Below are 14,220 nucleotides of genomic sequence, written 5' to 3'. Positions count from 1 at the left end.
ACTCACCTGGAAGCGCAGGATAATTGTCCAGATGAGGCCCAGCACCAAGCGATGGTTGCCATCAACGATATCATGAGACCCCATGTTTTCCAAATGCACACGCTGCTCCTTGAGGAATTGCAGGGCTTTGTCCACATTTTCCAAACAGTGGATTCGCATACGACCTTTAGTAGGCTTGGGCTGGGGAATTAAGTTAACTAGCTTTATATTAGTACACTAAACATATCAAGCACACAAGTACAATCTACTGTCTTTTGAAGAAGAGGTTTTAATTCTTGCAATAATGCAAGGAATTATTCTATAGTATAGATTCTTTGCTATACTAAATATAAGGCTTCCAATTCCATATAAATTCAAAACAGAGCACAGAGCTTTCATTTATACTTTGCAAGGTTGTCTATTAACTCCTTAGCTACTAAAGATTTCCTGTAACTAACAGATGTAGTTCAGTTTCATTAGACTATATTCTTAGAACCAAAATACAATACACTGTACTCTTAATTAAAACAGAACATGTTATGTGCTAGAAGAAGAATAAAAAGAAAATGAAGAGTGCAAATAAAGGTACCAAAAAAACCCCACAACTTTCACTAGGCCACATTTAGAACATATAGCTGACTGAAAGAAACTCTTCGACCCTTTAGTGCTAAACATAACCTGCTTAGGTTTACTTACCTGAGTCTATTGGCCAAGATACAATGTTTGGCTAATACATTACGACCAATCCCCTCAAAACCAGTATAAATACTGTACTTATGGGACTTTAGAATAACTTTGGAGATATTAAAAATGGCTTCCCATGCTTCCACATGCTATGAAGACATACATATCCTGTGCACTGAAACAATAATTTTGTTATCTATTGGTATATGTTCTTCTGCTGAGAAACTGATGTGATTTTGTTTTACATCTGTTGGCCTCAAAACAGCTTGAAGCATGTTCTTTGAGTTAACCAATAGAAGAGTGCAAAAATATGTAGGTACTATGCTCTAAACAATTACCATCCTGGAGCCATAAAAATCCCCTAGCCCAGCGGTTCTCAACCTATGGGTCGCAACCCCATATGGGGTCAATCGACCATTTCATGGGGGTCGCCAAGCAAGGCTGTCCACCATTTTTCCCCCTTTTCCAGCGGGTGCCTTACCTCCCTTGGGCTGGGCCAGCTGGTGGCCCAGCCGGTGGTCGGCCTGCTCAGTCTCTGCCGCTTGCCAGCTACGCCTCGGCCAGCGCAGGGGGAGGCACCACGCATGCGTGGTGCTCCCGGACAGGGAAAGTCCTCGACGTACGACCGGCTGGGTAGTCCTCGACTTACGACCGGTTTAAGTCCTCGACTTATGACCGGTTTAGTCCTCAACTTACAATGGGTTGGGGGTCGCGGAATTAAAAAGGTTGAGAACCACTGCCCTAGCCCCAACCCATATAAAAGGGAAAATGTATTTTTTGTTTTTCTCTCTCCTATCCATAGTTTTTTGTTTGTGACATGAAGTGCTTGCTAAGGGAAAGCTGTAAAGATACCAAGGTGTTGCATTTTAAATATTGCCTTGGCATGACACCACAGTATCTGAAGTTTTAGGGTAGTGGAGATTTTGTTCAAGAGCTATACAACAATGAGGGTCAAGATTTCTAATCAACAGAAAAATTTCACAGAGTAGCAGCACCACAAAGAAACACACCAGCATTACTCTGATTGAAGTGGAGACAGAAAACATTAACTGCAGTTTGAAACCCATAGATCAGTAGTAGGTGTTGGAAAAAAGCCTTCTGTGGAAGTACCTTATGATATGCACATAGGAATTATGATGTGATAGGTAGGTAGGTAGGTAGGTAGGTAGGTAGGTAGGTAGGTAGGTAGGTAGATAGATAGATAGATAGATAGATAGATAGATAGATAGATAGATAGATAGATAGATAGATAGATAGATAGATCCAAATATTTGACAGTGATAATATTTCAAATCTGTTATTTCCTTTTAGAATTAGGATGACAATTGACTTGCCTTACACACTCTAGAGAAGTGAGGAAATAAGAATTGGGGAAATAAAATAACATTACCAATAACTCTCCAGAAAGCACCTCCAGCAATTTAATTAGCATTCGTCCATCTCTGAGGTCCATATAAAGATCTGAAATGCGACAGGTTACACGTGCCAGGTGAGAGTTCACCCATTTTGTAAAAGTTTTCTTTTGCACAGCTTCCCGCTCATCTGAAATTAGAAAAAAAAGAATCTCTTAAACTACACTAATTCATATGAAAACTACAGAATTGTGTGAATTCAGCAAAATTCCAGTTTCAGTATACTACCTATTGGAAAAACTAGGAAAACAGTGGGAAACCTAATGGAAAATAAAAATATTAACATTTTTTAAAAGAAATCCTAATCAATTTTTAAGACTTCAGAGAAAGGTTAGCCATCTGGGCAGTATCAAAAAAAATATCAAAAGCCATAGAAGAGTTTTGTTAAACTTTGTCTTTACTATTTCCACATAACTCTTTCTTCTTAGCCTCTGGTGTTATGGAGGACACACAGAGAGCTTATGGAACTTGAACAGATGTGTTGTTGTCTGCCCCGTCATTGACCCCTATATGTACTTGTGGGTGTCTAATGAGCAATGAGACATGGCCAGAACAGGTGCTAATATTCCTCATGTTTGCAGAAGTTGGGATGCAAAATAACTGAATTCTTTAATATAAATTTTATTACAAGTTTTAAAGAATAAAACTAACAAAAATCATACAAATTATACAAATACAGAATAAACAAAAGAAAAAGAAAGAAAAGAAAAATAGACAAAAGTGCAGACAGAAAAGATAAAAAATAGAAAGAAGTTTCTGACTTCCTTTGCAGCAAATACAATTGTTATTTCTTACTCTATGATTACAAAAAGCTTATTTTTTATTACCTTTTTTTTCTGATAATCAAAAGCAGAATTGCATTTTTTCTGTTTGATGTAAAAAAACTCTACTAGAGGTTTTCATACTGCCTTTTCTCTAATCAAGAAAATCAATTTAGCCACCTCTGCAAGTTCAAACATCTTCACCAACCATTCCACTATTGTGGGTATAATCAAACTTTTGAGCATGCAGTAATCTTGCTGCAATTGTCATATATAAAAATAGAGTTCCATGGTTTTTTTCCTAGCTATAACCAACACCAAATACTCAGGGTTTGGAAGATGAAGATAATTACTGGCTCAAAATGCAGTTCTTCCCAGTTGGACCGACCCCTTTAGTTCTGTTAGATAACTTTTCCTTGCCCTGGAAGCAAGCCATAAGGCATAAGCTGTCTTCATATGGGCTCTCTCCACTATTCTTAATATCATTAGGTTACGATCAAGCTATGCAATTAATTATTCAAAGTATAAGAGATATAGAGTTTCACATTGAAGTTATCAGGTTGCTCCAACATGATAGAATTTGGATAAATACAGGTGTATGAGAACCAGCAAGTTATGTGTTAATTTCACTTTCCCTAAACTGAAAATCACATTCTTTAAAACTAGATTCAACATTCAACATTCTTCCATTTGCACAATCCTGGTAGCTGCGCATATCTGCCCATGTCATAATGAGAACAACATGGCTTGTTTTTCATTGTGTTGTTCCAAATATTCCAAAATATCCAGCATAGTTCTAGCATTGCCCTCTAACTATCTTTTAGATTAAAAACCCACATTGATCTTCATGAATAAATTCTTGCAAAATTATTTTCAGACTTTTGGCTAAAATTGTTTAAATAGCATAATCATTATTCAATAGTGATATTAGTCTATGGTTTCTTGCTAAAGTGAAATCTTTTCCCTCTTTAGATGTTAAGGTAACATTAGTGTCTTTCCAAGTCTCTGGCATCTTTCCTTCCTGTACAATAGAGTTTATCAAGCTTTGTAGAAGATATAAGAGCTCATACTCAAGACACTTATAATACAGACTTCATTAGCCATCTGGCTAAGCAGGCACCTTTCCCAATTTATCTTTTTATAGCTTCTGAAACTTCCCTTACTGTTATAGGTCCATTCATAATTTATCTTTGTTGTTCTGTAATCCTCAGTAGATTTCATTTTCTGATATATTCCTCTATTTTTTTCCCCACTGTAATGTTATGTCCTCTATACAAACTTCCTGGTGTCTTCTTGGCTATGAACTAAGAGATACAGGAAATTCCAATATTTTACTCAATAACTATCCATGGGGTATGTCCTATGGTCATGGAAGATCATATAGGCTCTGAAACACCAATCTGAGCCAACAGATTATAGATACAGCCGTACCAAACAGTATTTAACAATCCAGGTTTTGTTAGGATCATTTTATACAATATGTCATGGCAAATAGGTTCCTTGTATTGTGACGTTAACAGAGAGAAGCAACCAATTTTGCCTCCCTGATAAATATATCTATAAATGTGTTGCATGTTTGCAGTTAACTTTATTCTTTCTCTAGAATGTTTTAACGTTCTCAGAACTCTTTCCATTTTGCCTAATCTCTCTCCCAAGGGATTCTAGATACAGACTGCTACTAGTTTATTTATTCTGCAGGGAAAAAGTACACAGGGCTGTTGTTTTCAATTGTCCTTTATTCTGATAAGCTCCTGACTTCACAAAGCTTAAAAGCTATTTAGTCAAACTGCTGAGTTGTAATACAAAGGAAAACTGAAGAACAAGTAATATTTTCATAGCATTGCCTCAGTGTTTTTCAGATACTATTTCAGATTTTGTTAAAATTCCTGACTTGAATTATATGGCAGAATCAAGCCTTCAGTAGAGGGAAAGAAACTAACACTAGAATTTCCTTTGTTACTGAAGTTAAAGCAGACTGCTCAGTAATTAGAAAGATACAGTGCTTATCCATTCATTAGAATTTTAAATTGCATTTTTACAAGTATATATATTTATGATTATCGTTGCTTCCACAAGAAACAATCACCCTTTTTAGCTCATTATTTCTAATAGGAAAGAGGTGTCCAATTGGTCAAGATAAAGTAAAAGTTTAATTAAGCTCATTTGATTACACTGTTTTTCAATGTTTCAGCATCAAAAGTTGGTACTGGGAAATTACTACCGTACTCATATTTCTGATATTTATGTTTTGGAGATCCCCAGGTTCTTATTTCATTCATTCACCTACATGTTATCTGATTACATTATGTTTTATGTAAATAATGTCACTGGATTAAATTATGTTGAGATTTGGATTGAGATATCACTAATATGCTATCGAATTCTATTTCCTATTTTTAATCTAATTCATAGTTGTATTGAGTTTGGGGATAAGTGTTCATTTATCTTGTCTTTAAAATCTCAAGAAGCTCCTGCGGTTTAGAGCATTTTGTATCAGATTAGGATTATTGCGAGGTTGCTATGTGTCAGGCTTCCTTTAAAACTAATCTAGAAGGCTCATTTAAGCTGTAAGTTAGTACCGTATATTCCAGCGTATAGGGCGACCCGGTGTATAAGATGACCCCCGAATTTGACGCTGGGTCACAAGACAATCAACGCCAAGTCCCAAGATGATTGACGCCGAGTCGCATGCCTAGAAAGTCATCTTATACGCCGGAAACTATGTTATTTCCGGCGTATAAGACAATCGACGCCGAGTCGCATGCCTAGAAAGTCATCTTATACACCAGAAACTACCTTATTTCTGGCGTTTAAGATGACTCGGCGTATAAGACGACCCCCGAGTTTGGAAGCTGTTTCGACGCTCTCAAAAGTCGTCTTATACGCCAGAATATACGGTAACCAAGTTTCTAACCAATTTCTATGTTCATTCAATGCACTAAATAATTAACTAATTGAGTGTATTGGATTTTCAGAACAAACTAAACAATATATAAAAACTATTGTAGATAACAGCAGTTTTAACATTTTATAAATGTATCTGCTAGATATGTATTTGACTGGCTTAAGAATATTGTATAAATATAGCTTTAATTTAGAATACAGTTGCTAGATTTTAAACTGAAACTGGGCAATTTAAATGTACATACTAGTGTTTTAATATCTGCATTGGCTTCTAGTTTAAATCCATTTTAAATCCTGTTTTTGATCTTTAACAGGCTAAGACCTGGTATCAGGATCATTTTAATAGGCTAAGACCTGAGATCAAGGATCACTTCCTTCCACATGTATCTAATTAGGAATTTAGATCATTCTCAATTACTCTTCTCCATCTGTCTTCACTAACTGAGGTAAGGCAGAGCAGATTTTAAAGTTTTAATTTTCAATTATGGTAATTGCTATTCTATTGTTTTATGATTAATTATATTATTTTAATTATATTGTTACCAAACCAAGATAGAAGATTAAGCTATTGAGAATAATTTATTAAAGCTTCTCAGTCACCTCACAGAGGTAGAGCACTCAAGAATCCTAAATTTGAAATCACATCATCCATATTTCCCCTTCAAAGAGACATGACGATGCCTTTCTAGCTGTCCTTTAAGGTCAATTCCTCATGATACTTTGTCTAATCCTCTGCTATTCACTGAATTTACCTAACTTTGCATTTAGCTGATGTGATATTAAAGTGGAGCTTATATGCATGATTTCTGGTGCTTCATGACTGAAGTGATGACATCATCAGGAGCTGTGATGTATTCGGCCATATTTAGTTGTGACATATACCCATTCTCTCATCCAGCCATTGGTTGCTTCTCTCCTTTGGCACCTTTATTTGTGCTGATGGACTGACATGATAGTTGTCTTCCACCAACATTGCCCCCATAATGTCTGGCTGGTATTTTATGTATGTACTTTTAAAGTTTTTTCAAGCTCTCTCTGAAGAAAAAAAAAATCATTGCAGCAATAGGCAGGGTTAATAGGGAAGGGGAGACCAATAGGTTTCTAGAACTAAGGATAAATGGACTTAATACTTAATTGTAAATACAGGTAGTCCTCGACTTACAACAATTCATTTAGTGACCATTCAAAGTTACAATGGCACTGAAAAATATGACACTTATGACCATTCTTTACAGTTATGACCTTTGCAGCATCCCCATGAACATGTGATCAAACTTCAGATGCTTGGCAACTGGTTCATATTTATGACCGTTGCTGGGTCCCAAGGTCATGTGATCACCTTTTGCAACCTTCTGACAAGCAAAGTTAATGGGGGAAGCCAGATTCACTTAACAACAGGGTTACTAGCTTATCAACTGCAGGGATTCATTTAATAACTGTGGCAAGAAAGGTTGTAAAATGGAGCAAAACTCACTTAGCAAATGTCTCACTTGACAACAGAAATTTTGGCCTCACTTATGGTCATAAGTCGAGGACTACCTATTCTCTGATGTTCTATCACTATTCTGCAATAAGGATTCAGTCTCAGTCACACACACACACACATACACGAGACACCGAAGCTTCAAAATAGGTCCATGAAATATTACCCAGTAAGCTTTACTAAGAACAGATAGATATCAAGGTTTTAAAAAACCTCTAATTTTTCCTGGCTATCTGGAAGTATGAAAAAAAGGGAAGGGTATTCCAGTAGCTATAAACTGCAACAGAAGGCAGGTGGATTTTGCTAGGCTTAGAAGCCACACATTGTATGACCTGATTCTATGACAATGGCTTTCTCAGACTGCTGTTAGAGGAAAAAAAAGAGAGGGAGGAAAAGGAAGGGAAGAAGAGAAGGAAAGGTTCCCAGTTGCATGTATTCTTGCCTCAGAAAGAAAGTTTGGGATCAGTTTATTAATAAATGCCCCCGTTTGCAAAATGCAGTACATTTACCTGCTAGAGCTTTGATCCGGGATCTCTCAAAGAGCCTGGCAGAACTGTTGTCATTGTCCAACTCATCATCAGAGGCTTCCCATCGAGCATTGATTCGACTGTACTGCGGCTGAATCTCCAAGTGATCAAAATCAGTTGCTGATGTCATGTTCTGGGAGTGTTGCTGTTTCTCTAATGTTAGCTATCATCAAAAGGAATATAAACCAATGTTACCGATCCAATATAAAAATGCCCTATGTTTTTCACAGTCGCTCCATGACACAACCCATGCAAATATTTTAAGTTAGCTTCAAACTATGATTCTCTCTTACACACTGATATATGCTAACTCTTGCCTGGAGAACTGCAGTAGCCTCCATCAGAATATTTGAATGCATGTAACATGTCTGGTTACAGAAAGATGATACTTATCATCAGTGCTTTTTTTCTAAAAAAAAAAAAAAAAAAAAAGGTGCCGGAACTAATACACATCATACAACCAGTCTTGCCTACCCTACAACGTTCCATCCAAAAAAGGTGCCGGAACTCCGTTCTGGACGTTCTATGAGAAAAAAAGCCTTGCTTATCATAGTATTACTTATACTGTTATATGAAACACTAGCTAACAGAAAGCTTAAAAAAATGTCAATTGTGTACAAAATATACTGTATCCCAAAAGGAAATAAACCACAGGGGTAAAATGACTCAACCTCCCCCCCCCCAATATTTTCCAACATGTTACTAAAGTGACTGAAGATGTAAAGAAATGAAGATGCAAATAATATCTTTAAATATAGTAACAAAAAAGTTAAATTTTTAAAAAAGGTTCAAATCATTTCTTTTTAATGTAAAAACTTCATCTGTAAAAACCATGGAAGTTAAAATAAAGAAGCAGGCACAAAAAGCTGCATGATAAAGTAAAGATTTTTCTGTTAGAGGGAAGATGGCACTTAGGAACAATAAAGTCAATTGTCTGGTTCATTTTGGAGTTCCATAGATTGGCCAGGGCTTCAAGAGAAGTAGTAACAGAAATTCCTCAAATATATTTGAGAAATCATATTGGCTGATCAGGTGACTCGGTAAAATCAGTTAACCCTCTCAACTACTGCACAAGTTTGTAACAAACACACAACAGAAATATCTAAAATTGATCAGAAAGTAATCAATGTAGGACAGCAGGAGAGAGATCCTACATCTTCAAAACACCAGCCCTAGCTATACAAAATACCAATGCCAGCATGTGCTCTGCTGTATGCAGAGGACCAAAAACAAACTGGGGCAGATTCATGAGTACCATGCCATCTATGGAAGACTTGACCCACACCTATCTGGACAACCTCTACATAGGTGCTGAAATCTCCCAGAATAAGAATCCTTAAGGAACTGGAGTACCATACTAAAAATCACCCTATATAAATCCACAAGGGAGATCATTGTAGAGCAGACTGGATTGTACACTAATATTAACGCTACACTATTCCAACAGTCTAAGCCCGCCTTCCTACCCCCAATATAAGCAAACACTTGAAATGGACATATTTTCAGATGGAACTTCTGATCACTAAGATGGAATTCCTATAGACATGGTCATGCCACCTCTCCAGCTTCCCATCCTAATCTGTTATATTCTTTTCTCAACCAGGTTTTCATGGTACATGCCAGGTCAGCACTTTCATCCAGGATTAAATTTTGCATCATGACCTTTCCTTGTAAGGGATAACAATTAAAAGAAGGACCTTCAGGTTAGAGCACTCATCTTCTCTGTCACTTTTGACTTATTTGTTTGAAAGGAGGGAGGGAGGGAGGGAGGGAGGGAGGGAGGGAGGGAGGGAGGGAGGGAAAAAACTAGCCAGATACCTGCTCTTCTTTTCCTGCAAGGTCCAGGAAAGTGGGAAAACAATTGAAGCTTACCACTGTTCTCCCTCTAACAATTAGTATCTTAATAGTTACTCTCTCCATTTCTTATTTTCCTGCCATCTCCCTGGTATCTCTAATAAGACGATGCAGCCATAACAGCAGCAGATTAGAGCCCCAGTTTCTTTCCTTTATAGCAGTGTTTCCCAACCTTGACAATTTTAAGGCATGAGGACTTCAACTCCCAGAATTCCACAGCCAGCAACGCTGGCTGTGGAATTCTGGGAGTTGAAGTCCACATGCCTTAAAATTATCAAGTTTGGGAAACACTGCTTTATAGGATAATAGCATGGCTCTTTAGGGTTCCTTTAAAACTTCACAAAGAGGCATGTGCGATGACAGCATTTCTCCAGGGAGCTGATGAAGCCTCCTGCAGACCCAGATGGAGCAATGGATGAAAGATAGACAAATAGCTAGATGGTAAAGTGTCTCCCTATTTTTCTCATATCACGTACCTGACAGGGCAGTTATTGCCTCTCTCACAGTAGATACTATTATTAAACAGAACACATAAAGCACTTCATCCATCTCAACAATTTACAAAGCTGCACACGAGCTGGTTTTTTTTTCCTATCATAATCTATACAATACTTTCAGGAAGAGAATATCAAATATTCAGGCCCAAAATGTAACTAATTTTCTCTTCCAAACACTTTCATAAATTCTGTCATGTATTCAAGCTTTCTCTACAACAGTGTTTCCCAAACTTGACAATTTTAAGGCATGAGGACTTCAACTCCCAGAATTCCACAGCCAGCAACACTGGCTGTGGAATTCTGGGAGTTGAAGTCCACATGCCTTAAAATTGTCAAGTTTGGGAAACACTGCTTACAATAAAGGTTTTTAAAACAGAAGAGTAAAACAACACAGCTATTTGATAATAGTTTGATTTTTTCCCCCCTTCAGTATGTTTCTTCTGGATTAACTATAAATTACAGGAAGTCTTCAGTTAATGTGGTCATTGGGACCAGAATTTCTGTTGCTAAATTATGAGGCCATAAAGTGACCGCATCATTTAGTGAGGGCAATCCTGACACTCCCCATTGCCATCACTGTGCAAGGATCCTGTATCATTAAGAAAGTCCCAGGCAGCTTGCAAGCAGGCTGACAGGTAGGTAAGTGGCTGCTGCCTGGCCAGGAGGATGTGTAGGTGATCAGCAAGGCACAAGTGCAACGGGACGCAGCTGTTGCTGAGTAGGGGAGGGTGTGTGGGTGGCCTACAAGATCACTATCACATGATCATAGGAGTGCTGGGATAGCCAGAAGATCAAGCACTAGTCATTAATTACCATTTATTCAGCGCCTTCGTAACTTTGAATGATCACTGAACAAGTGTTTGTTAAACAAGGATTATCTGCATACTAAGATAAAGGAGACCACAGAAATTATATCATTTTCATCAAGCTGACCCAGTCAGTTGATCCAATTCAGTTTATCTAATTTATGCAGAAATCAATACAATCTAAGCATAAGGAAAAAAATAATGTTTTATTTCAGTGAGATGTTTTTGCATCATGTTCCGTGGAATGCTTTCTTTTTCTTCTAAGACCCTTCTAGCTGATGCCTTTATAGCAATACACATTTAATTGATTTGATCTTATAATGGGTGTCCACAAAGGACAAATATCATGTATGTAATGATTCCACAGTTGTCACAACTCACATGTAATGCAAGTACATAATTGGAGTGTTTACATAATATCATCATGAATCATTGTTCTGATATCAACTTAGTTTGTTACAAATGCGGCTAGAAGTCATCCCACTTGAAATTAAAGCTTAAAATGCTAGTTTAAGGGTCTGCTTATAAGGGATTAATATCTTATCCAATTCAGCAAGCGCCAATCTGTTCAATTATCATTAATGACAGGACCAAGAAATTATAGAATCCTTCTTGAGTACCCAGACAAGGTGTTTCTTATAATGGGAGTAGGAGAAATAGATTATGTTTTTAATTAACTTTTGAAGTTTAATTTCCTTAAGGAACTTTTCCTTCCAAGCTGCAAAAATCCACACATCCACTAGATGGTAGGAAACATATGCAGTATATTCAAATGCTGCTACCAAGTCCAGATCTGGTAGCCCTAATTTTCTTCATTTTATCTATATATTAATGCATAAAAATAATGGAATAGGTCAGTGATGGCGAACCTTTTAGAGACTGAGTGCCCAAACTGCAACCCAAAACCCACTTATTTATCACCAGGTGCTAGGTGGGTGTGGCCCTCTGAGTAGGCGTGACTGTGGCAGTCATGGCAGACTGGGTGGGTGTGGCCAAGGTGGGCATGGTCACCTCGATGTTGCTCATGGGGAGGGATGCCTGTGGGGACCGGGCAGGGTTGGGGGAGATCCAGGGGGTCTCTGGAAAATGGGGCAGTGGGCAGGAGGCTCGTCCTGCAGGTTGAGGTGAGGCAGGGCTGGGGTGGTATTGTCACAGGGCAAGGCAAGTCAGGGGCCAGGGCTGGGGTGGCTGCTACCTGACACCAGCGGCCCCCGCACACAGAGGCCAGCGAGCGCATGGGGGCCAGCAGTGTCTGTCAACACCCACAGCCTGCCAGCCCCTCAACCGGCGCACTCTGGGGCTCCGCAGCCCACCACCAGCAGTTCAGAGAAGCTGCCTCTAAGCTGGTCAGATGGCCGACAGCTGAGGAGGCAATGAGTGAGTTGTGCCCGGGAAAAGGAGAGCATGTGAGGCCAGGAGGATGGGACAGGGGGGAGGGAAACCAGACGTGCTGGGATGCATCTAGGCACATGGGACCTCGGCGAGTTAGTGAGCAGCTGGTTGAAGGACGGTTGCCATCTCTGGGGCATGGCGCGCGTGCCCACAGAGAGGGCTCCGAGTGCTGCCTCTGGCACGCGTGCCATAGATTCGCCACCACTGGAATAGGTAAAGATGACAACCCCTTCTGTAATTTATTTATTTAAAAATACTGAGTAACTTTCTTCTTCTTGCTTATTATTCCAATCACAGCCATCTTGTTCTCTTTGCTCTTTTCTCCTGTTCTGTACTACAACTATTTTCTTATGCCACATTTTATTCATCTGGCTTATAGGCAGTTATGAGTATGTGTGCTCATATATATGCATGTGCACACATACACATACACAATTTTATATTAAAAAATGAGATTTCCACCTGCCAACATTCACTTAGCACCCAGTGGGTTTTTTTGAACAATATTCTTAACCTCCAAGTTTATGGTAGGAATTGTTATTATGACATGGAATACATACAAGACTAGGTAAAGCGAAGGGTAAAGATTTCCCCTGTCTAATTGTGTCCAACTTTAGGGGACGATGCTCATCTGTTTCTTAGCCAAGAGAGCCAGTGTTATTCGAAGACACTTCCGTAGTCATGTGGCCAGCATGACTATACATCGACATGAACCTTCCCCACCAAAGTGGTACCTATTTATCTATTCGCATTTGCGTGCTTTCAAACTGCTACGTTGGCAGGAGCTAGGATAGGGAGCTCACTCTGTCACAGGGCGCTTGGATCTGGAACCTGGGCTGTCAACTTTTCAGCTGACAAGGTCAATGTCTTTATCCATGGAGCCATCATGCCCCTATATTTAATAATACAAATGGTTAATTTTGAGATGTGTTATAGTAAAGACCAAGAAAAATTCTATGCCAAATATAATCATGTAACCTCATAAAGTTTATTGTTGCCTGATTTATAGAACATTGTGAGGTAAAGGGTTTTACAGCTCTGTTGTGGTATCTGTCCACTAGGACATTTTGGACTATTTAAAACTACCATTTCCTTCTACCATGATTTTTTATAGTTGTTTGTTAGGATGGATATCAATGGTTGTGTTTCTTCCTGTCATTTAATCACCAGGCCAAATGTCTACCACCAAGTCAGCTAGATAACTGATTTCCCTACTCCTTAAGGTGACTTTCAGACACAGTTTCCACGGATTTTGTTACTGATATTCTATAGACTAAGACCTGAGATGCCTTTCTGGTGGCAGCTGATCTTTTTTAAAGGTAGTTCATTTCATTCCCTTTTGTGGCCTCCTGAGAAAACTCATCTATTTATTTGACAAGTTTTCCTGAAGCACAGCTTATCAAAACATTTAATTTCTGATAAAGATACATAGCTCATGGCATATTTTTGGAAGGCTGTAGTTCAACTATTGGATGCTAAGCTCCACCTGTCTTCTGGTCATCATCCACAGGATGTGGAAATGGAGAAGATAAATGCCACCTTAGGATAATATCCTTGTTGCTATGTAAACTACCAATACGACAACTGGCTGAGTTTGCTTATAATATCACTGTTCATGCCTCTACTCAGATGTCATCATTTCAGGCCATTTACAGCTACCAACAGTGCCTCCTGCCAAATGTTTCCTATCTTTTCCCCATTCCATATACTCTCCATTTCTCCAATAACTGCAAGAACTGGCTCATACGAAGGCCTTCTACAAGATCTCCACCACTACCATTATCTTATATTGATGTTGGAAACCACATCCAGCTTTCCATCAGATTTCTTCCCTCCATTTGGCATCTAAGAAGTATAATGTTAAATTCACTGCATTATTTCCAGTATTTGCACAGTTGAATACTGACACCTTTAATTTGCA

At 38.6% G+C, this 14,220-nt stretch overlaps 1 protein-coding gene across 6 annotated transcripts in view; it reads right to left on the bottom strand.

Moving 5' to 3' along the window:
• The window catches only part of SPTB (spectrin beta, erythrocytic), a 126,790-nt gene that overhangs the window by 72,871 nt on the left and 39,699 nt on the right, over positions 1 to 14,220 (bottom strand). For 4 of the 6 annotated variants that reach the window (XM_039354343.1, XM_039354346.1, XM_039354344.1 and 1 more), the window contains 3 exons: positions 7,733 to 7,913; positions 2,054 to 2,205; positions 7 to 180 (listed from right to left, as the gene is read on the bottom strand). In XM_039354343.1, the coding sequence (XP_039210277.1) occupies positions 7 to 180; positions 2,054 to 2,205; positions 7,733 to 7,880 (474 nt within the window). In that variant the 5' untranslated portion in view covers positions 7,881 to 7,913. Of the gene's footprint in view, positions 1 to 6; positions 181 to 2,053; positions 2,206 to 7,732; positions 7,914 to 14,220 lie in introns of those variants that run through there. The other 2 variants (XM_039354347.1, XM_039354348.1) reach the window with 1 other exon arrangement.

The sequence above is a fragment of the Crotalus tigris genome, unplaced genomic scaffold, assembly GCF_016545835.1.
Source record: "Crotalus tigris isolate CLP2741 ecotype Arizona unplaced genomic scaffold, ASM1654583v1 scf7180000018550.1270297659:1495590, whole genome shotgun sequence".
NCBI lineage: Eukaryota > Metazoa > Chordata > Lepidosauria > Squamata > Viperidae > Crotalus > Crotalus tigris.
Note: the sequence above shows the minus strand (reverse complement) of the source record. Positions and strands in the feature narration are given on the sequence as shown.